Here is a 24,163-nt window from a genome sequence, read left to right on the forward strand (position 1 = left end):
ACATCCTGGTGCCATCAGTAATGTACACTGGGCTGTACCAGCCCTCTGCTGTCAGGGGACAGAAATGTTTTCATTGCGTACTGAAATACCTCCACAGACTCCTGGACTGATATAAAAAGAGACAGAATACTTAAATGGCATATACATTTAGCATATAGAAAGACCAACTGGTTTGACCAAAAAAAGAAAATACAGCTAATGACAGTTTTTATTCATGTACTGCTTTTCTGACTGCTCTATCACCACATTAGAAGCCTAAATTTGCAATTGAAAACAGCTGCTATCTGGCTTACTCACTCTCTAGTTCTTGGACCAAAGTAAGCTGTGTGTCCTACCAGAATCTCAATAGCTTGAAAAACATATCAGTTTCCATGAACTCTGAGACCAAGAGTTTTCTGCTGAGATTTTTCTCTGAGAAAGTAGAGCAGAACTGCTTGACAATGCTCAGAAACACCTGCCTCCTACTAAGTACATCTTTCTTGAGCTCAGTTTATTTTGTCTTGGAAGAAAAAAAAAAGTAATCATTAGATCTAAACCCAAGCACATTCATTCACCTAGAAGCATGATCCAACTAATATTAGTCACGAACCTTAATGCTGGGCAAAGTGACTCACATTAATCCCATCAAGAATGTGCTGCTGGTACAGTTTGCATCAGCAGAAAAGCACATCTGTCTGTGGTAATGGGATTTATTGTGCAGGCAAAGTCCAGGAGTGTCTAAAACCAATTTAGCAATAAAACCTCAACTACTTTGGGTTGTCATGGAATTGACAAAGGTGTAAGGACAGATTTTCCTCCACCACTCACCTGGCTGTGTTGTTTGCTGCTGCACTAAATACTGAGACTGCCCATGAGGCATCTCAGCAGAGCTCTGGGGAAGTGACAGTAAGCTGAAAGGCATGGATCCTTTCTGGATAACCAAAAATCAGCTAGGAATGAGGAAGCAAAACTGCTAATGCCCAAACACAAGCTGTGAGCACCTTCCTTGTTCAGAGACAGGTACAGATTGCTTTTCTTCAAGTTATGATTCCCAGCATTCAGGAAGCTCAGATGTACTGTGTTATACTGGGAAGGTATGCTTTATATTGCTTTTGCAGTGATAATATATCCTTACTGCTTTGAAATGAGGCTTGCAAAGCCCAAAAAGGCAGCTGTATTTCTAAACACACAGTAACATTTACATTACAAGCAAGGATGTCAAAACAGGCAACAAAGCAGAAATGGGAGTTGAAAACAGCAAATACACAGAAAATTTAGATACACAGAAGTTTATCCTAATGTTTACCCATATTCCAATGCTTCAAGAAGACTGAACACTTTGACATAAGCTGAAGAGGCCTTGCCAGCCAGACTGTTTGATGTTGTGTTGGCTCTGTGACAAAGCCAGTCTGTGCAGGAATGCTGGCATTGTTTTCTGATCAAAGAGAGCCCTAATGGCATTAAACCTGGGTTGTGGTCTGATGTGCTTTATTCCCTCAGCCATCAGTTCTCTACTCTGCCACCAGCTTTTTCTTGAGCTGTTGCATTATGATATTCTGCTATTTTAAAGCATTCTCAGATGTTTATTTCAGCTAATAAGAATTGATATTCCAATATTTTCTGCTATGCTGGGCATGGAGACAGAAGGTTGTGCATACACAGAAAAGGCTGCTTGTGATGGTGATACTCAGTTTCTGTTGACTCCAAGGATATTGCAAGGGGGAAAGGAAGCAGGAGAGCTTTAACAATTTTTGGATTAAGCACTTGTGTAGGTAATAGTTAAATATGGCTTTAAAATTAAGCATGTACTTATGCTCCTTTTCAAAAAGGCAGGTGTAGAGAAAGTGTGGCTATAGCAGGATGTGAGTGGGTTACCCCAGTAACCCGTGCACCACCCTCACAGGATGAGATGCTGCCCATTTGTGCAGCTGTCTCACTTTATACTTGTCTTTGCCTTCACAGATAGCAAAAGGGTCTTATAATTTCAAATAAAAGTAAACTGATTTGCTATTACAAAATCGAACATCAGATGCTCAGAAAATACAGCTCCTCTGATGGCAACTGAAGCACAACAGATTCAAGTGTCTTCATAACTCAAGTCTCAGTATGCTAGTGCTAGTTTCTCTGCTCAAATGTGACACAACCCATCTAAGAGCACTTTACATAGAACCTAAAGGTAGAGTTAAGTGTTTCTTCATTGCTCTGCTGCTTCCCAAGTTCATCTTGCCCACTGCAATCACTGTTGCTGCTGCAACTGAAATCTCACTTTTGTTGACTGTGATTGCACTTATACATGGTGCCAACCAGAGTGAGCATGAGGGACTGTGAGAGTCAATGGTGTTACAGGCTGCGTATGAGCTCCTGTAGTTACATTTATCACCTGACTTTAAAACATTCAGTGTGGTCTAACACTGCCTCCTTGAAAGTCAAGCAGACTCTTATAGTTTTTGAGCAGCTGTCATTGGTTTAAAATGACTTAGCTTAGTAGATATTCCATCTTCACTTTATAGCACAATTGACCTGACCTAAGCAGGTGAAGACATATCCCTACCAAAGCTGCAACAAGCATCAGGGATGGATGAAAAGACTTAATAGAAAACAACTTTTAGATCTTTTACAGAAGAACTCAAGCTGAATTTATTATGAAGTTCTTAAATGTCCAAACACATTTTATTGCCTTCTGGTTTCCAGATGGGTGTGCATCCAGAGCACCAGAATACCACAAATATGCTACTTTTTTTTTTTTTTTCCCAGCTGCAATCAGAAGCAGCTGTAACAGAAGGCTATAGAAAAGTCTGATTCTTAGAGTATGCCTGTCTCTGGTTTTCAAAAAATGAGAAGTTTAGATAATTTGAGTAAACTTTGTACAGACATCCAATTATTTAGGATTGTATTAGGATGCCCATTTCAGACTCTTGGAAGCATATCCTTCACTAGGTCCTTGCTCCTAATGAAGGAAGTGGAATACTCCAGTGGGTAAAATTCAAGGGACAGGACTCTTGTTTAGCCCAGCTCTAACAAAAAAGGCTGGCTCTGTCAGCATCACTGAGATTCTCTACTGCACAGTTTTCCCATTGTTCTAGGGAATCACACTTCTAAAGCAATTTGTTGGATTATCAGGTTACCATCCCTACTTTTTTTTTTTAACGGCATCCATTTGCAGTGATGAATTTACTATTTTATTCAGCATCCCCCTGAATTCTATTCAAAATCCAGTAACTGATCAGCATTTTGGGATTTAATCAGCAAGGCGTCAGGAAGCCCTAGGACCAGCTGGCTCTGAAATTTGAAGGCACACAACCATCTCAGAATCTGTACAGCACCTTGCAAGATGAAGACCACAAAGGCTTTATTTAGTATTTGCACATCCATTTCAAACCTATTGTCTGCTTTCCAAGCTGGCTTTACTGTCCTTTTACTCAGCAGGCTTACAGAGCTACCTGCACACACCCTGTCCAAAACATTTGCCCATATTAAGCAAGTGACCCCCTATGGAAATCTGCATGAACCTCGAGGTGAAGGGCAGGAAAAGGAAGCTGCTTTTAAAGTTTTAATTTTTATCTGGCTTTATGGAAAATTTTAAATCAGGACAAGGTTATAATTTAGCCAAATAATAAATTCATTAATATTAGTTCCCAGTATCTAGAAAGAGCAAATAATATCTAAATAAACAAATCTAAGTAAGTGAAGACAAATACTAACTCATGGGCTTATATGGAAGTTGGCTGAAACCTGCAGCAATCCTGACTCATAATAAAAATGATTTATATAGAGACTTATTATGAACATTGCAGGAAAGGTGATAACAGACATGTACCATTTTGTTTACAGTAAAATTTCCTGTAAATTAAAGAGTTCTTATTCTTTGTTTGGTTTTGATTTGGTATTGTACCAAGTATCTGTTTATAAAAGGAAATATGACGGTACAAAGTGTACAAAGGGAATTGCAGAAGAGATTAAGAGTTAAGGTGAATTTGCTTTAAATTAAGTCCTAGCAACATAGACAGTGTAGATCCCATTATTATCTTATATAAGTAAAGGAAGTCAGTTCAAAGCAGATCTTTCATGCACCTTTTTTGAGAGCTGAACTGCTGAAATTCAGGACAGAAAGCTACTCTCCCAAAAGATTTTAAAAAAAGATTCAGGTGACTAAGAGATATGGCAGGAAAAAAAAATGTTGCAGAGCACAACAAAGGAAAAGTTTGATATAAAGTCGGCACTGTGTTCCAAGGGATTAAGTATTGAGGATTTTCTCCTTTTTGTGGATTTGTTTATAACACTCCCTAAACAGCTTATTAAGGAAACTTTCTGAAGTCATATTTATATGACAAAGTATGTCTCAACCTCAAATCATCCCATCCCACAGGGAATCTTCTGTGGGCACTCCTGCATGAAGATAATGTATTCACAGTTGAAAAACAATAATGAAAAAACACAAGATATGTTTTATCAGGAAGCTAGAAGAGAACCTGTTTTGTAGAAACAGCTCCTTGGGTTGGATTCACCCTGGATCCAGCCTGGTATCTCCAGAGATCAGACTTCATGGATCTCCAAGGTCTCCACCCATGGAAAGGAAATATTTGTGGATGGAAGAACTGGATCTGGGTCATATTAATTCTCCTTCTACGTATAACCAAGATTGACATGGAGGATAGAATTGTGAAATCAGTGACATTATCTGAAGGCCAGGAGTTACCTGTGTTCATGGGGTTTACTCCAAACAGTCCTAAGATCCATTGTTTGATATTTAGAGCTAAAAAATTAATGCTGGATTTTTAAACTCATGTAGTTAATCAAACCAGTTTGCAGCCAGTCCTGTGTATACAAGCTCAGTGGTTTAGAAGGTATGCTAGCACTCACCTGGGGGCATGTGTTCATTCATGATGACGAGTGATGCTGGCGTCGGCCTTCTTTTCCTGATCTGTAACAGGTAGAAACCAAGGGGAGTCAGCAGGGCCCATCAGCTGCCACACACACAAGGCAAAGCAAAAAATCTGTCTGGTGTCCTCCAGAGTATAGACCAGGCAAAGTTAAAAAGGAAACTATCTAAAGAAGAGCAGCACTTCACTGTCTTAGTGACAGCTTGTCTGGTCTGACAGCAATCAGGGTCATGCTGCTGCTTGTCCAGGGAGACCAAAGGCATGGGGAGAGCTGTCCTAAATACCTTTAGGATTTGTAATCATCTTGACTTCAGTTTTTTGGATATGTATTGCTGAAAAATATAAGTAATTTCTTAAAATATTGACATTTAGCTTTGCATCAGGAAGATTATTTCATCGTTTCTGAGCTTGTATGTGCAAATATCTAGTGCTGCCATAGCTCTCTCAAGTAATAATTAATAATACTTTGCAAGTGCATTTAAGTGTTTGCAGGTATGCCTTCCAATGAACTCATGTTTCTAAACTGTTGTCAGAGGTGTTACTACAGTAAGAGTTCTTTAATTAAAAATACTCCTGTATTTAAGACTTTTAAAAGAGTATTTGCAATATAGCAGATTCTACATATCAATACATACTCCTGAATTGTATGCAATTCTTCAGAGTTTATCTGGGTAACTACTTTTGTTCCATTAACAGTGGTTGAACTACATGGTATTGGAATACCCTCTTATAATGCACACATTTGCACTGAAAGCTTTGTGTTGCTTCACAAAAGCCTCCAGGCCTGATATTCTATTGAATTTAAGACAGGGACCAGGAACATTTAAGCTAGAAACCATTCTGACACAAAACCTCAATGTCAGTGCATTTGTTCTTTTTTATTTGCTGAGCCAACATCTGTATTTAGCCAGGTTCAAATTTTGCTTTCAGAGGTGTAAATGGAAAGTTACATCATCAGGGTTAATGGGTTTATTCTAGATTACTGTAACTGTAGCTGACTGTAGAATTTACTATTTTAATTTCATCACACACCCACAGTGAAACTGTATAGCGCTTGGAATCAAGCTCACAACACCAGAAAAAAAAAAAAAAGGACTGCCCATAAATACCAGGCAGAAAATAGAGTACAGCATTTCAACAGCCATGGGAATTCCAGGAAATCCTAATCCTATGGTTCTCACAGATTGCAGAAAACCACCAGAACACATTCTGCTTGAATTCATTGCAGAACTGTTCTGCGAGGGATGGACAGCTTCACAGCTCAGAAGTGCCTAGAGACAAAATGAGGACCCACAACAATTCTTTTCTGAACCCTTCTAATATTTCACATTCAACGGTCACTCCCAACTCATCATTTTCTGGAAAAGCTCTCTGCCTTTTAAGAGACACAACATCAGTGTATTCAGGAAACCAGGTACAAATAATTTCATGGCTACTGGTATGGAACTTTCAAGGTTATAATATTCCCCTGGTATCATCTAAAATCAGATGTACCCAAATAGAAGCAAATGTTGAGGACAACTTGCACAGAGAGAAATATACTGGGTCACCTAATTAAGATTTATACAGTTTTCTCACAAAACTGCCTGTGACCTTTTATTAGGCACATCTACACATATCTGTACACAGTAATAGGTATCTTTTCCTCCTTTAACTCATTCCCAAAAGATACACATAAAATATATATATATATATATATTATTACGTGCATCTTTTAGAAGTGAGTTAAAACCTAAAATAGCACACATATTATTCCAACAAGGACATAAGTACATCATATTTCCACATGTATATATTTTTCAGGCACATAAAACACTGTAAAAATGACTTAAAGACTGTAAAAAATCATGGGAAATGCAGGCAGTAACTGAAATGATGACTATTGTGCAAAACATTAATTGTATTTACTCATGTTAAAATGAAAGGTAAATAAGATGTTTTCCCAATATTTCTGTTAGGTACCTATTATGAACTTTATGCTTTGCTATATGTACATATAATACACTTTAATTGATTTGTTGAGAATGTGTTCATTGAGTGTATTTATGTGAAATGTAAGTATTAGGGTAAAAGTGCAGTTACAGAAAAGGCACAACAAATATACATTAATAAACCTACCCAAAGTGAAGAAGTTTTATTCTGGCTAGAGGACATACCCTTCTCTCTCTTTAAGTATATCAAACATCACTATAACCTCCGGAGTATTTAATCTAAAGTCTCACTAACATAAGCTAGGAAAGCCTTTAGGCCACAAATATCCCTTGTGCTCACTCACATCCTGCCCCATTCCCTGGAAACAGTGAAGGAAACTCATCCTCCTTACCTGCTCAGCTGCCTCAGGGTCTATTTGGCTCTGAAACAGGGGCACAGCAAACTGTATTTTTTTGGGGCTGTTGGGCTCCATGGCGATGCTGAGGTGAGGCAGAGGAGAGAAGAGCCTGGAGCTGGAGCTGGGTCTGTGCTGTGCCCCGGCGCCGGCGCCGCGGCCAGGCTGGAGCTCCGCAGGAACAGCTGTAGCTCCCGACTTAGCCGGGGAATCTGCGCCAGCCCAGCGACTCCCGTACTCCACATCCACAGAGATGCCACCGGCTTGGCTATTTTCTTTTTTTTTTTCCCCTCTCCCCTCTCTTCAGCAGCCCTTCAGATCCTCTCAGCAGAAAGCTGGAAGGAACAATAAGCTAATTGTGTACCGGCTCACTTCCCCATATGCCAAGCATTCACTCAGGAGCTAATTGAAAATGCAATACTAGCACTGCACGGCCTGGAGCCTTGGGATTTGAAAAAGAGGATCTCTCCACCATATATTACTAACTGGCTGCTCAGAAGTGCAATGCAAGCTCCCTCTGAGTATTGCTGATGGGCTCTTAATTATTGATGAACACAAATCAGGAAGTTTTCAGATTTTGGGGGTGGAGGTAGCAGAAGGGGTGGATTCAAAAATTCGATCTCTGTTACAGTGTGCCAGAACCGCTCTCCTCTTTGCACATATCAAACAATTACCTTTACTCTTTCAAATATTTTTTTAATCCTACAATTTTAGACTCTACTAAATCTTACAGGAAGATTTCTGATGATGATTCCACAGAGTTGTCCATAATCTCATGACATTTCTCTGGTGCGTTTGCACCTTAGGCCTGGTTTTCATATTTAGACTGTGATTTCTTTTGGTGGACTCCATTTCACGTGACTCCAGATACTGAGAAGACTCACATTTGAGCCAGCTCTCTGGGTTCCCTTGTGCTAAGCACATCAACAGGCTTCTCATTCTATCCAAGTCAAGTGGGATGTAGTGTTTACTCAAGATTACATTTTCTCTCCATTAACTTTAGAAAAAGGAAAGATGATTCAGACTAGTTAAACCACTTTTGGATGACTAAAATTCAGAGGCCAAATCCTACTTAAGGGTACAAAATCTGTGCCTCATTCCAAGACCAGGAAAAGAATTTGGCCAATCATATCAATAGTACTCCTTCATGAATATAATTGATTTTCATTTGTAATTTCATGTTATTTCAAGAGAAGTGTGTGAAACAACATCCAGCAATCACTGATCTAGCCTACCTCTTTGCAAAACTCAGAGGAATTTGAAAATGTTCAGGCCACTGAGAGCACAAAGGATTTTCACAGTTCACCACAAGCTCATTGAGTCACTGAGTACTTTCCCACCTGTGCCAGTGGAGGCGGTGGGGAAGGAGTGAGAATTGTGGGTGAGAAAAATGCACTGGCCATACACACAGAACAAACCAGCCAGTCAGACATGAAATACTGTTTGACTTTGATTTTTGCAAATTAAAACCATGACACATTAGGAACACAGGCTGTTTCTGAGCAGAGGCAAACACACGAGCTAGCTGGTTTGGGAAGGACCTGATACAGCTTAGGAGGGGAGGATACACTTTAATCTAAGGATCCAGTTGGCTCAATGATCAAAAATAACTCTCCATGAGGGCCAAAATTTCCCTCCTCATCCAAATCAAAGCTACTATGAACCATAGTGGCTTCCAGCTAACAGCTAGTAGCTGGCAACTCTCCTGTTCAATTTCTTATGATAGTTTAGATGGCATTAACTTAGACTTTTGAATCACAGAAGAGTTTGATTGGTCAGGGCCTTCTGGAGATACTTGGTCCCACCACCCCTGCTCAAAGCAGAGCATGAGACCAGCTTATTCTGGGACCTCTCTGTCTGAATCCTGAAAGTTCTTGGTGCTTAAGTGAAATGCTTAGCTTCATTGACAAGAAATGAAAGAGATGCACAAAACACTGATATTCAGTGTTTCATATGCCCATTTTTAAGCCTTCACTATTCCTACAAAGACAAAACATAATTTGTTTTATAGACTTCCACAGTTGGAGCAAGAGTGCAATTGTAAAAGTTGTGGAGGCACAATGAAGTCGGAGGCACAATGAAATCTAAGGCACTAAAGTAAGAGAGAAACACTCTGCTTTCACCAGGACAATTAGAGAGCTGTTTTCAGGACAGTCTGATTATCCAATTTCACAGTTCCTTCATGCATAGATGTGCCATTATCTTCAATGACAGCTTCAGACATACCAGGGATATACACACACACATACACAGGGTTGCACCTGGGGGAGGACATAAGCAGGGGTCTGAAGTGGCTTTCCTCTTGAACTTTAATACTTGAAAGAAAATAATGTTTGGTTTTGCTGTGAGATACTGTGAGAAAAACGTTTTCCAGATCCATTGCTACCATAAGTATTAATAAATTGTATATTTTAAATATCAAGTTTCTCTAGAAAATACCTTTTTTCCATAAAATATCTATTCTAGATGTCTACAAACTTCATGTATTAAATTGTACAATTGCAATTCTAATATATGTTACTGATCACAGGAGCTATAATTATCATTGCAAAGGTTTAACATTTCTTATGTTAATGATAAAGTAATTTTAAAAACTGTATTCAGACAGTAAAAAATTATTAAAATATTAAGTGCTCAAAGGATTATAACAGTGTGTTTCAGCTCTAGATTGCTGGACATTGCTGTCCAAAGGAATTATGTCTCAAATGCATCTTTATTAATTAATATAAGAAACAAGCTGAGCAACCTTACAAAAAACCCAAACCAACAAAACCACTTTTTGGCAGCTTCTGAAGGGAGACAGACAACAGGACAGACCAAGACACAAGGACTAATCCTTAATGGGGCTGGCTAGGACTGGGAGACAGGCCCCCAACAATGTGATATGGAAGCATTTGCCTCCTGCAGCTTTTCTCCCTGTGCCTATTTGGAACTGGCAGCCCAACAATCTTCACATGCACTAAAACCATAACAGTATTTTTAAAATGGTATAAGAGGCACAGTGAGAGAGCACTCAGCTATAGCATTTCAGGATGCCTACCTTGGCTCCCTCTTACACCCATTTGCAGCATTAGAAGTCTGCAGGCAAAGTGTGCTGGCATTTTCTATAGACTGCATCATAGTCTGGGGAGACTGAAACACTTTTAAGTACTGACACATCCTTGTAGTTCATCTTCTGTTTTTAGTGCATTCCCCACAACTTCAGTTTCAGATGCCTTCATGATTCAGCTAAAACCATAATGGAATTAAAAATAATAAGAACTGTCCAAGATCTTTCCTTCCTATGTCATTCAGTATGTTCTGGTATGAAGCCTTTTAGAATATCCTGCTGTGGGGATGAGCCATGGAAGTACTCATGGCATAGTTCCTGCTTGAGCTATTTCCCCTGGTGTCTAGAAAAGGTTTATATCTTGTTTCCAGCCAAAGACAAGGCTTCTGGGATGGCAGTTCAAGGGTGTTGGTTCTGCACTCTTCGCACCATTTTTATTGTGGCTCTGATCTGCCTCAGCTCCTCTGGTGTGGTCAGAGACTACTGCAGCACCACTCTGGAGAGGAGAGCTGGAGTTCCTTGTAAAACAAACCTGCTTAGGGCTTTGGCTCCTAAATCCACCTGTGCAGATGCAGAGAAGCATTAATTTACAGCACCCTGATCCAACAGGGGGCCTTTGCAGAGCAAGGGCTCAGCTTGGATATGGCAATTCTTCCAGTGTGTCTCAGACACAACTTTAATCCCCATCCTAGCCACTGATCTGTGAGTGATTTAACAAAGCTATGTTGCCCTGTGCTTTCCCTGGGCTCTCCAGCTGGTCCCTCTCCTCACAGCAGTGCATCCTCAGCATGTTGCTGGGCAGCCCCAGCAGCAGAGGGAGAAACACTGCAGAGCACTCTGGCTTCCTGCTACAGCCAAAGGGGCTTCCATGTGCTCCTTCCTGCTGCCTTTTTCTAAAACTGATGGAGAGCTTCTTCCCTGCCTTTGCCCAGACAGGGGCATCAGTTTGCCCTTTGGGGCTCTGCACTGTGCCTCACTCATGGGTGCTAAAATCAGACAGAAGCCCTCCAAGAATAAAAAATTACATATTCAAAATGAGACTGAAATTTTCCTTTCCAAATAGCATTGCAAACAGGGTGACTCCCACTGAGCTGCTGGAAACACAGTCTGCTATTTATATATAGAAAATGCAAAGAATTTAAAATTTGCCAGGGAGGTAGAATGCAGAGCAGATCCCATTTGCCTCATGAGTACCAAATGCTGCCACAGCCATGTCAAGAAGAACAGAAAGTCTTTCTGAGCAGTGACAGAGTCAGTGGGACATTCAGTGAGAGCTGTTGGCCCGGTAACAGTCTAACCCAAATTTCCATTGCCAGTTCTTACCCACAGAGTATCAGGTTTGGACTTGTTTATGTACTAACTATATATGTGGATACATAAAGCCTAGATAAGTAAAAAGATACAGCTATTTCTATTTATACAAGCTCTTAAGATAATAAATAATTCCTCAGCAGTATGGTTTTAATCAGAATCAGTTTAAAGTTACTTTATCTGAGCACAGAAGAACTTACACTGTCTATTCCAGTCTTCCTCTGAAATTCACAGCTCTCCACACTTTGAAGTAATGTACAAACATTTACTGCTAGATCCCATCCACTACCATCAAGAGAATACACACATCCAAAACACAGGAAAGGAGCTGGATTAATGGGACATGACCTGAGCAGACAGTCAAAGGATTCTTGCCTAATATGGACTATAGTTCAATAGTGCAGGAAGCAAAACTCTGGTACTGATTTTAGAAGGGTATTTCAGCAGGAAAAGATGCTACAATTTGCTTCCTTACCAAGAATAGAGTAAATCTAATACATCTTTCAATAAAAAAAAAACTGTATAGTGTACATAGGTTTTAGAATAGAATTATATTACATTATTTCCATATTAAATCTTTAATGCAAAAGTTGACTGACTATATCACTGAATTAAACAACTGAAATATAAAATTCAGTTGTTACTGTAATTTTTTTTTTAAACAAAAGGTAAAATATAGAATACATAGAAGATAAACCAAGGAATGAACTTCCACAGTTTCAGAATCTGAGTTAGAAAATTCCTGTGCAAACACACCTTCCCAGGCAGAAAATGAAAAGTCACCAAGTACCTATAAAAGCTCAGTATGCCAATTTCAGAACATGTTCTGAAAATTCTCATTTTTGAATTTGAGACTCTTTAGATGGCCCTTCTTTCTTGCCTCCTCCTCCTCCCCCTCTGAGAACATGCTAGACCAAAAGATATCACAACAATCCTCAAGGTCCTGCCTGTAGCATCTGCAAGGGAGGGACTGAGACACACCTGGAGGACAGGATCTGGGGTTTGGTGACCTGGGCAAAGTGGCTGGGGCACAATTGTTTGCAATTTCCTATACAGGTGTTGGGAGTAGCAGGAATGGGGCTGCTCCATGAGTAGGGACAAGCCAGGAGCCAAAGCTAAGTGGGCTACCTGGTATGTAATATCACACTGCCTGAGCAGGACCTACCTTTCCTAAATCCATGCTCCTGGGCTTGATGCTTTGGCTGTCCTCTATGGGTCATGAGATTGAACTCAAGTTAATCTGATCCATAACCTTCGCCGGCACTGAGGTCAGGCTGACAGGCCTCTCCTTCCCAGGATTCTCCTTCCAACACTTCTTGCAGGTGGGTGTCACACTGGGCAGTCTCCAGCTGGGACTTTTCTGGTTAACTAGAACTGCTGACAAATGATGGAGAGTGGCTTGGCAAGCTCTTCCACCAGCTCCCTCAGTACCCTCGAGTGAATCTCACGGGGCCCCACAGACTTGTGAGGGTTTAATGGCACAACAGGTCACTAAACACTTCCTCCTGGGTTGCAGGGAGCCTGTTCTGCTCCCTGTCCCTGTCTACCAGCTCAGGGGACTGATTGCCTAGAGGATAACTGGTCTGTCTGTTAAAGACTGAGGGAAAGAAGGCATTAAGTAGCCTTTTCTTCATCCTTGGTGACAATTTTACCCCCCATGTTCAATAAATGATGGAGCTTTTCCTCATTCTGCCTCTTGTTGTTAATGTACATAAAAAACCACTTTTTAGTATCTTTTACAGCAGTGGCCAGATTGAGTTCTAGCTGAGCTTTTGCCTTATAATTGTTTTCTACATGACCTAATGACACACTTGTGCTCTTCCTGAGTTGCCTGCTCCTTCTTTCAGTCTCTCTTCTGTCCTGAGTTTCAGTAAAAGCTCCTTGTTCAGGCAGGCCAGTCTTCTTCCCCACCAGCTCTTCTTTCAGCACATGGGATGGCCTGCTCCTGTATCTTTGAGATTTCCTTCCTGAAGTATATTCAGCCTTGCTGGACCCCTTAGTTATTAAGGACTGATTCCCACTGACACTCTCTGAACCAGTGTCCTGAACAGGCCAAAGTCTGCCCTCTACAAGTTCAAGGTAGAGGTTCTGTTGATCCCTCTCCCTACTTCACCAAAAATCAGAAACTATCATTTCGTGGTTGAAGGCTGTCATGAGCACAGCATCTCCCACCAGCCCTTTGTTTGTAAACAGATCTAGTGAGGCACCACCCCTTGCAGCCTTACTTACCAGTTGTGTCAGGAAGTTCTCCTCTGCACACTCCAGGACTGCCCCCTCTCATCTGCTGGAGTTTCCAGGAGATATCTGGCAAGATAAAGCCTCCCACAAGAACATGGGCCAACAACCATGAAATATCAGCCAGGCACTTATCAAACAGTTCATCTGCTGCCTCATCCTGGGTGGTCCCACTAAGATTTTTGCTTTGCTGGCCTTCCCCCCCAATTTTCACCCACAGGCACTCAACCTTATCATCACTATCCTTGGCTCTGCACAGAATAAACACTGGCTAATGTGCAGAGCCACCCTGCTGCCTCTGCTTCCTCACTCATCCCTTCTGAAGAGCTTACAGCCATCACTGCAGCACTCCAGTCACACAAGTCATCCCAGCATGCTTCTGTGAGGGACACTACTATGTCATGGCTGTCCTGCTGCCCAATGGCTTCCAGTTCCTCCTGTTTGTTACTGACACTGTGCATTGGTGTAGAAGCATGTCAGCTGAGCTACTGATTCCGCCCCAGCACTGGCCTGCTGGCCCTAGGCCCATCTCTACTGAGCCTGGCCTTATCTTCCTCCCACTGCCAAGCCAGCTTAAAGCCCTCTCAAATCACAACACCAACCCATGGGCTAGAATCCTTTACCCCCTTTAGCTAGTGAACCCAATCTGTCTCCAGCAAGCCTGGTGCCACATGGACCCACCCATGACTGAAAAAGCCAAAATGCCACCAATGGTACAAGCCTTTAAGCCACAGGATCAGGTGGGGTCTCCTGTTACTCCTACAGCCAACTGGCATGACAAAGGTCACTGTCATAGCAAACTTTAGAAAAGCATGCAAATTACCTCTGGCAATACAGTCTGGCTTTATTTACTGCAAATTTAGTTGACCAATATTTATCAGCCACTAATAAAGCTGTCTGAATCTGCATAGAATCCATTTAAAATTCCAGGCTGGCAGAAAAAAAAGACAACACTAATTTGCAAGGAAAGTAGGAGTGTGAATCATTAAACAAAATTAAAACTGTCCATGCTCAGAAAACCATTATGCTAAGTCACCCAGGATAGGCCTCAATAATGATGGCTTTTCCTAAGGCACAAACAATTGTCAACAGAAGTTGATACCAGCTCTATGACAGACCCATTAAAATATTTTTTTAAACAGTTTATAGGCATTCCTATACATAAGTGTCACTCAGAAAATATTATCTGTAAGTGTCTTTAAGAATGGCAAAAATCTGTTATCCAGACTATGGAAAAACAGGTGCTTTTATATCCATTAGTTTTAGTACAGTTTTTAGAGACATCATTTTGAAATGTCTTTATTTTAAATTATAGCCAAACCTCAGAAATATGACTTCCATCAGTTGGATAAAAATTTGGCAGTACTTTTCATTTCTCAGGATATATTAAACATTAGGATTTGCAGTGCTGAGATCAAATGTTCTTACAATCTACAAGATGAAGTACCTCAGATACTCTGGGATGTTACCAGCAAGTGGCTTCTCTTGGTGAAGTAGCAGGAAGTCAGGCTGCTGTCTCCATGGAAGATGCTCCTGCTTAACTGCCACCAGCTCCCAAAGTGCTTTCCTCCAGCATTCCCTGGGAGCTGCAGCTGTCACCTTTCTTGGAAAGCCACTTTGAGCAGCTCAAAGGCACAAGACCTACATAAGTGGTCAAGAGTGTTAATTGATCTGGCTGTGGGACAAGGGGAGCAGGTTGAGTAGGTTTTGGGTTTCTGCATTTGCAAAAGAAGGTTGCAGACACGTGGGTCTGGCTGGCTGATCTCCTGTGGTGTTCTGGAATGGAGCTGTGTGCTCATGCAAGCTGCAAAGCAAGGCAGAAATCTACTGCAACTACCACCTTGTATGGATTGCCACATATCAGTGCTGCCAGAGTTTGTATTTCAGCTTTTCAATGGGCAGAATAAGGCTTTCAAGAAAGCCCTGCCTCTTCTTACAGGGAAAACTCTGATGAGAGGTCACCTCATCAACTTCTTGGACCAGCAACCGAAGCCAACAACTTTAAGACAGTGGTTTTAAGTGCCAAAACTGCTCTCACATTTCAGGGTCCCTGAATATCTGAAAGCTTTTTGGAAAGCCAAGTCCCAAGCTTTCCTGCTGTTCCCCATTCTGTGTACTGTTTGATTAAATCTATCTCATTTTGCTTAAGAGTAAACCATGCACAATACAAAACACTGACACAAATTATAGGCAAAATAAATATTTTATTGGTTTAATATACAGTTTTTTAAAGAAATCAGCCCTTGTGTGTCTTCCTAACACAACTTAAAATTTTATAAACTTTTTCATATAATATTGTAATATTTGAAACTATTTTTGATTAAAGACCTTGACATATTGTGAAGAGTTTTAGTAGATGGAAAAGGCAAAGGAGTAAAGAGAGTTCAAGCACAGCCAAAAGGGATATTACATATCCACTAAGTGTCTATTTGACCACATAAAAACTCCAATGACTTCCAATTTTCTCCATTGGAACAATCGGATATTCACCAGGCTGACTGAAAATACACTCTGTGAGGGATGGAGAGGGAAAAGAGATTTTTTCCATTTTCCCCATAATATAAGCAAGGTCGTTCATGCATTCCAAGTTGCAAATCCTAATTGCTTTCAGAAGATAGCATTTTTATTGCATTTTGGTTAATATGAAGCAGAACTTCTCTTGGTATGACTGCAAGTAGTCAACACCAAAAAAAAAAAAACACCCCAGTGCTTAAATAAGGCACTTTCCTATAAAGGGATGAGCAAACAGCAAGGAAGCAAATAAAATTAGTTAAAAGTTGTCTTCTACACAAAGATAAGGCTTTCAGTGTCAGAACTTTAAGTAGTTTTCAGAGTAACCTCATGTCATTCGACCACTCTGTTAATAGTAACCGCCTCAAGAATTAACAGCAATTTGTGTAACAGAGTTGTTTCCTTCTTTTGAAGTGGCACTAAGTAACAGCAGTGGAAACCATTATTGGTTATTTCAAGCTCTTAAAGTGGATCAGTTATTGCACAATAAATACCTCATAGAGGTCAGTGTTTTGGGAGGGGTTGTTGTGGGGGTTTTTTATTTTTTTTAAAAAAAAAGCTAGGCTGAATTTGTACGTGTTATTTATAAATTGGTTATGTCTGGAAATCTTCAAGTTTCATGATGCATCATTAGACCAAGAAATAGCTACATAAAAATTTACAACAGGGACATACAAATAAATACAAAACCTTTCAGAGTGACACAATTTTGCTGATGCTTTAAGGAAAGTAATGTTAAAGTGTCTAAGTCCTTACAGATGAACTCAAGGAAAGGTCCACATCAGAGAACCAAGTGCCAAACACAGTAGCCCATCTCAGCAGCTTTAACACTTCCTGAAGCAAAACCAACTCGGCACTTTCACCACTGGGTGCTGCCCAGAGCAGAATCCCACAGCACTTCCAACTACATCCAACCTTAGAAAAAAAAAGGAAGATGAAGACCTAAATTAGATTTTTGGAAGTCTGTTTGTTATGTTTAAGTATGTATTTTGAAACTCTTCATATCTAAGGCAGGCAAACTGCAGAAATCCTCTTGCATGATGCATTCCCATAAAAAGTCATCATAGAGCATATGAAACTAAAAATCAAGGACCACTCTATGAACGCTGACAGTAAAATGGGCCAAACTAAAAACCAGCTGACTTTCCAAATCCATTCAGGATTATCAGTATTCCCTGTATCCAACAAACTTCAAATTTGATCACTTACTTTTCAAGGAGAAAATGCAAACAAAGCAAGGTATAAGTTAGCAATGATATTTAACACAATTTAAATAAAAATAAAATCTGGTTCTTGCAGATCCTCAAAGATTACCTGCAGTACCAGTTTCATGGCTGTGTATCTTGTTTTGCAGTTGCAGATCTGCTTTGGGGTGATACAGCTGCTAACAATCCACTTACTATTTCTCTTCTTATTTCACCAACAATAGATTCCTTGATCTGAAAGGGATTAGCCAAAGTTTAAAGGTCAGTAATTTATATAAACAATGGATAAAACTAAATGATATTGCAGATATGTTTGACACTACCATCATGCACCACTAAAATTCAACTTCCAAAACTGTGACTGGAAAAAACATTAGAAGAATGAAAAAATAACTGTGAGTAATTTTGAAGTTCTTGCAAATTGTATAAATGAAAACCAAACTAGTTCTATATTTCCAGATGGCAAATATATTTATATTTTACACTTAGGATATCTGGTTTTATGCTAAGAAAAGAATACATTTCAACTATGCAACGTTCTGAAGAAAAACATTTTAGGATATATACATCAAAAGCATCCCAAATACACTACTTTCTGACAAGCTGTTATTCTCTTGAAAAAGGAAGGCAGGACTGATCTCCCTCACAAATGGATTACACAGTAGAACAGGTCCAAGTCTGTGAACATAAGCTGTTGTTTTCAAATAACTGAAAAGGAGACAAATCCTAATTGCATACTTTCAGCAGGAAAGACAAAGAATTTCAGCAGTTGCTCACATCATCAATGGGCCACAGTGGTTTAATCTATGCCAGTGAAGGCTATTTTTCACAGGATTGTGACAAAGCAATTACTCATTAAGTTTTATATAAAACACACCTAGGAGTTTCCAGTAGCAGGCATGTGAGTGTGGCTAAGGATACAACAACAAAAAGAGCAGAGCACTGACTGCTACAGTAAAGAAAACAAAGGAGAAAAGGAGGCAAAACACAGTTCTACAAGAGCATATTATACTGGAAAAGAGCAGAGAATGACAAAGAAAAACAGTGTGGGCTTCTTGCAAGTACAAGAAATCTTTGGCACCAACTTATTTTTTTGGATGGTCTTCAGGAGGGACAACACAGTTCCAAGGACAGAGGAGGACAACAATTGTGAGAAGGCGCAGGGGGGTAAGAGCCAGAGTCTGGCCTAAGGTCACACAGAAGCACTCAACATCCCAGTTAGGCAATACACTTTTCTTTTTCATGTTAGTCTCCCCTTTTCCTGGTGCGTCAAAAGGATTAAGCAACAACGTCAGAAGGGCGGCAGCAGCATTAGCAGCAGGTTATTTATCCCTTGTTCTCTTTGGCAGGCAATTCAATCCCTAAATCATTAGTGTGGCAAAGTTCCTCATTTCATTACTACTTTGCATCAAGCAGAAATTCAGAGACTATGATATTATTGGGAAACGGGTTCCAGTTGGGTTGTTTGCTGATTAACAGACAAAAGAAAAGCCACTGTGCAATAGAGCCTGTCTCACCAACAGCTGAAAGCCCAGAGGATTTCTATGCTGATGCACACTCATGATGTACAAAGCTTTAGAACCACTGTCAGCATAGTAAGGGCTTTGGGATTTAGAAATGTAGGTACAGGGAAACCTGCACACAGCACCCCAACTGTCCAGCAGGTGTAAGAGAGCCCCCAGTGCTCTGTCTACCTTTCTTCTTCAGTATCTCATGGGGTGGGTCTGTGAGTATGCTACAGAACAGTCATTTTGTACCCTTCTCTCAACAGACAGACAAAAATAAACCTCACTTTCCAAAAAAAGCTCATAAAAGCTTTCCAAATTAGCAAGTAAATGATCTAGTATAACAGACAGACTTGTAAAAAAGTAGAGACTGGAAGCAAAGCAGCTCCTGTTCTATTCTCAGCTCTCCCAACAGCTCTGGCTTGACCTTGATTATTTGAGCCCTCTGCTTCTCACCTTCCTGTCTGGATGACAACAAGGCCACCCTCCACTGCCTCTTTTCACAGGCTCTGCCTCCTTCCCCTCCAGACTCAGCAAGGTCACTCCTGTGTGGTGAGCCAGCACTGACTCCTGCACTGACTCAGTACCGCGCGTGTGTCGTGACCAATGGCCGATATTTGCCTTTTTCATTATAAATTAGTTAGGGCAAGGTGCACCTTTTATTTGCTCTGCAGAGGGCACAGCCCCCTGCCAAGGCTTCCTCTGTACAGAAGACAGAAAAGCAGTCAATGAATGCTCCATCAATTACTTTTTAGCAAGTGAATGAAAAATTGATCATTTGAAAAATGAGAGAATCGCTCATTTATGCTACATTTACTACGTTAATACAACACCAATACTCAATATTGCACTGAAAACATAGTATCACTCTCACTTTTACAACAGTAAACCAATGACCTCTCCTCCTAGAAAAGAATTACCATTACTGCAGTATTATGTTGCTGCTAAATAAAGAACTGATTGAGAGTGAAATGCACCACTTGTGTCAAACCTGAGATAGGTGTTCTTCACCGACCAATGAAAAATGGAAACAAGGCTTTTCACAGTGCTTATACTTCTGAAGTAAATTTTCTACAATTAAAGGAATTGCTTCCTACTCTGTTTTCTTCCCATGCCACTTCTTCATGGCAGCAGCTGGTGAGATTTTATGCTCAAGACAATAAGATGAGGAATCCCAACACCTGCACACGTCAACAACCTACAGACATTTTGAGGGATGTTGAGCTAACATGGATTTGAATGGAAAATGGAAAAGGGATGATTCTCTGCCAGACCATCTCTGTCCCATTAAGACTCATTACAGCCTCTTAAAGCAGATGATGACAGGAAAATCATACATTTCCTTTAAGTGTAACTTCATTAAGAGTCATTTATAATGAAGAACTGTTAGCAAAATCAGAATTTCCACTGCTTATAAGCAGAAAGATCTTTAAACCAGCACATCTTTCAAACTGGAGAAGAGCAGAGTGAGAGGGCCTGGTGGCCCTCCTAGTGACCCTGTGACTTACTGAAGTCAAGCAGTAAGTACTTCATGTGATAATCCCGTGGAGGCCAGGCTGCATTTTATCAAGAGAGCTACTGTTTGCTATTTTAACACTTCATGTTGCTGAATGTTTTTCCGAGGGAGTTAGTCCATTATTGCCAAGAGCGAACACCATGGGTTTTTTTCACAGAACAAATAGTTACAGGTCAAAGTTCACATGCATTACAGCCCACCCAGGCATATCACACCCACTGCCTGGCTTCTCCCTCCCCTAAAAACAAGGTCAGCTACAGAGAATGGGAGGAATGAACAAGGGTTTAATATTTCTGAGTACATACATCAAGAATGCATCCTACCAGATTTCTTTCTTTTGACAATGAAACTGGAATTCCTTTGCTAACAACAGGGCTATTTAAGCGAGGCATCATTTCAGTTTATGCTCTGTTTTATCTCTTATGAAATAATAAAGATTTTCCTGATATGTGTTTAATAGCATGTTCTGGCTCTGCAAAATCCACCAAGTGCTGTGAGCCAATACATCTCCACTCTGACCTGCAAAACTCCTCATGCCGAGAATCTTGAGTTGATCCAGAACCCGCTGCCAATGAAGTTAAACTGAGGGAAAATCTCTCTGTGTGCTTAAATATCCACAAAGTGAGTCAAGCTCGGTTGTTTGCTGACTACTCATCTTTGAATAGTAGCCTCTCAGTTCAGTGTGGATTCTTTCAGCATTACAATGTCCTCAGTGCCACACAACCCAAATAACAATCTCTGTGCAAAGAGTACACATCTTTATTTGCTATCAATTAATGAAGCTAAAGAGGAACTTTCACAGAGGCTAACCTCAGAAAAAATATTGACTGAAATAATTCTGTCCTTTGACTTCAGCTCACTGTTTTTTTCTAAGCTGCTTTTGCAGTACTTTTGAATTACAGTTCTCCTTCCTATCTCAGTTTCTCCTTTAGCAACCTTCCACCATGACACCACTGCCCTGACATGTGGATTTTTACAGACAGCCTGGATACAAAGGCCATCCTAGCTTCACTGCAGAATCAGAAGCACAGTGCAAGGTGTGCTAAATATCTCATGTACCACTCTTCTGATGAGTGGCATGCATCTCATCCATTTCACTGACAAAGTTAAGGTAAAGCTGCTTCCAATTATCCACAGCTTCAACACATGCAGACCTGGAAGGTACCACGGCATTACAGCCTGGTCTGTTGTACATTTCTAAGCATGACATCTCACCTAGTCTTCAGTGGTCTATGACAGAGCCATACAACAGCTTCAAGGGACAAGCTAAAGGCTAAGTGTACAGTGATCCTTGGCTAAAGTCTAAGTGGACCTTCTCTTGTGAAGAAGAGGGAATAAAATCCACAAGTTCTCGATTCCCATTTCTGTATTCAGAGCAAACTTTGCTCCACTTTTTCACAGGCACTTCATTTCAGAACAAGTAGTTTCTCTGGCTTCCTTTCTCCATTTATATTACTTGCCAGAGAGCTTTTTTGTCATGCCACTAACAAAACACATAGTTTTAGTTGTGTTTCTTAACTTGGCCCACAGGAAAAATAACCAAGCACTCCTCACTTTCATCGACTGCCAATAAAACTAGTCCAATACAATTGGTCCAAAATCACTCAAACTCTGAAATAACTTCCCACCTGCCTTCAGCTTGTTTCATTTACATTCCTATAGTCCTTAGTGGTTGGGGTAGAGGGACTAGAAAGTACACTTAGCATTTACTACAGCGTTGTTTCAGAAACATTATTTCACCACTCAATGAGCTCCAGTTTGGCATTTTAACAAGCAAACATGACAGAAATTTTCACTTGGGAATCAAAAATACTGCTGCTTAACCAAGTAGTAGAGACAGCAAATTCTTTCCCAGCCATACTTAGCTATTAATTTACATGCTAACCACTACCACTGAAAAAAAGATCCACTGCTTTGCACATAAACCGAGTTGTGGCTCCAACACCTTGTGACATGTTCTGAGCTTTCAGCCACAGCACAGGAACAGGATGGAGCCTTGGCTGGAGAGGGAAGAGAAAACCTCGATGGACAGGAGTTACAGCCAGCCTTGTCTTTAGGTTTCAGGAAACTCAATTCAAACATCCCAGATCTCAGCCCCTCCTTCCTCACCTCCCGTATGACTTGTTGTAGCTCCTCCTGCTCCACTGCTTTGTGGATTTCATCAACTGAAGGCATGAGAGGGATTTTTTCAAGTTTGTGCTCCACCTCTGGCTTGGAGTCTGCAAGCTCCTCAGAGCTCTCCACTGGCTGTCCAGTGCCTGCTCTCAGGGGGGGAGTTGGTGTTAAGGCAACAGAGGCTCGGTACAACTTCTTGCTTTGACTCTTGGCTCTTCTACCTGTGTGACCAGAGCACACTGAAGAGGAATCCGAGTTTCCATGGGAGAATACTGACTCTGCACCCTCTGTTGGGAGAGTTTCCAGTCCAAGCTCTCCCAGTCCTAAACCCAGTTCAGACTTCAGAAATGACTGCTCTCGAATAAGCTCAGAGACCTAAGGATTCAGAAAAGAAACAGTCCCGAATAAGCAAACAAAAAAGTCACACACAGACATAACTATGTTTTCTTGCTATTTATTTAATCACTTACTCATTCCCTCCATGTTACAAATACAGCTATAAAATAAATATATCCTTTGCCTTTATTACTGCAACAAAGAGAATCATGAAAAGGAATGTGCCTTTTTTAAAGCCAACATAAATAAAAATTGTGGCTCTTCCCCAAGCCACCGACTTTTGCAACACATATGCATCTTGCCAGAGCCATTGACAGGCACACACGTAAGGGCTTGATTTCCATTTGTTTGTTCTTTCCTTTCTGTAGTTTTTGAACTACTTATTTTCATTAGCAGAAAATGTGCAGAAATACAAAAAAATAATTTTCCCTAGAAAATTAATGAGGTATTACCATCATATGCATCAACTAAATGAAAAAATATCTCACTTCTACATATTCCTCTTAAAAGCTAACAAGACTCTATAGGCTCTTAGACCTACAGCTAAATCTGCTTAAGGAAAATTGCATCAACAAAGCTATTTAAGGGAGTAAAGTATTTCTAAAATTATGTGTCAAATTAATCGCCTGCAACCTATTTTAAAGTAAAGCCTTCCTGGTTCTTTTCATCAGTAAAACACTGAGTAAACACTTACTGGTTCAATGACGTTCAATGGAGAAGGACACGACAGATTATCAGCACTTCTGCTTCCATACATACCCTGAAAAATTAAGTTAAGTTAATGCACTTAGGAGTTTCTTAGAGCTCTCAGAAGTTAGTATATAAACATGCTGCATCTCAGACAACTTTCTGTAAAACCAGAAAGTTGGAAACAGGAAGCGGAAAGCTGGTTGGAGAAAGTTAATTTCAGTCATTTTAAAGCTGGCCCTCTTCTATAAAAGGATTTACAAAAAAAAAGTTATTTATACGGTTCAAAGAATTCAAGTTTGGCCTGAGATCACAGTAACACCATATTTTCCTGTTCTTGGGTTTCAATTTTTTTCCCCATGACAAAATACTGAAGAGGAAGATGTAGCCTGTGCCTGCGCTGCTTCTACAGAAGATGATTGGCTAAGAAAGAGAAATGAAACCCAGGAAGAACATATGACACTTTTTGTCTGTGCTTCTTTTGTTTGGCTAATGACAGAACTGCAGC

The 24,163-nt window shown here is 40.4% G+C and overlaps 2 protein-coding genes across 2 annotated transcripts in view; both read right to left on the reverse strand.

Moving 5' to 3' along the window:
* PPP1R1C (protein phosphatase 1 regulatory inhibitor subunit 1C) overlaps nucleotides 1-7,430 on the reverse strand; it is a 44,950-nt gene extending 37,520 nt beyond the window's left edge. The window contains 3 exon segments of the mRNA XM_066553504.1: nucleotides 4,840-4,900; nucleotides 7,183-7,313; nucleotides 7,316-7,430. Of these exon segments, the coding sequence (XP_066409601.1) occupies nucleotides 4,840-4,900; nucleotides 7,183-7,313; nucleotides 7,316-7,430 (307 nt within the window).
* Nucleotides 7,431-15,964: 8,534 nt separating this feature from the next.
* The window catches only part of ITPRID2 (ITPR interacting domain containing 2), a 40,340-nt gene continuing 32,141 nt past the window's right edge, over nucleotides 15,965-24,163 (reverse strand). Inside the window, exons 16-19 of the mRNA XM_066553211.1 lie at nucleotides 23,663-23,728; nucleotides 22,627-23,007; nucleotides 17,606-17,730; nucleotides 15,965-17,206 (exon numbers count right to left, since the gene is read on the reverse strand). Coding sequence (XP_066409308.1) covers nucleotides 17,620-17,730; nucleotides 22,627-23,007; nucleotides 23,663-23,728 — 558 coding nt within the window. The 3' untranslated portion in view covers nucleotides 15,965-17,206; nucleotides 17,606-17,619. The remainder of the gene's footprint in view (nucleotides 17,207-17,605; nucleotides 17,731-22,626; nucleotides 23,008-23,662; nucleotides 23,729-24,163) is intronic.

The sequence above is a fragment of the Molothrus aeneus genome, chromosome 7 (assembly GCF_037042795.1).
Source record: "Molothrus aeneus isolate 106 chromosome 7, BPBGC_Maene_1.0, whole genome shotgun sequence".
NCBI lineage: Eukaryota > Metazoa > Chordata > Aves > Passeriformes > Icteridae > Molothrus > Molothrus aeneus.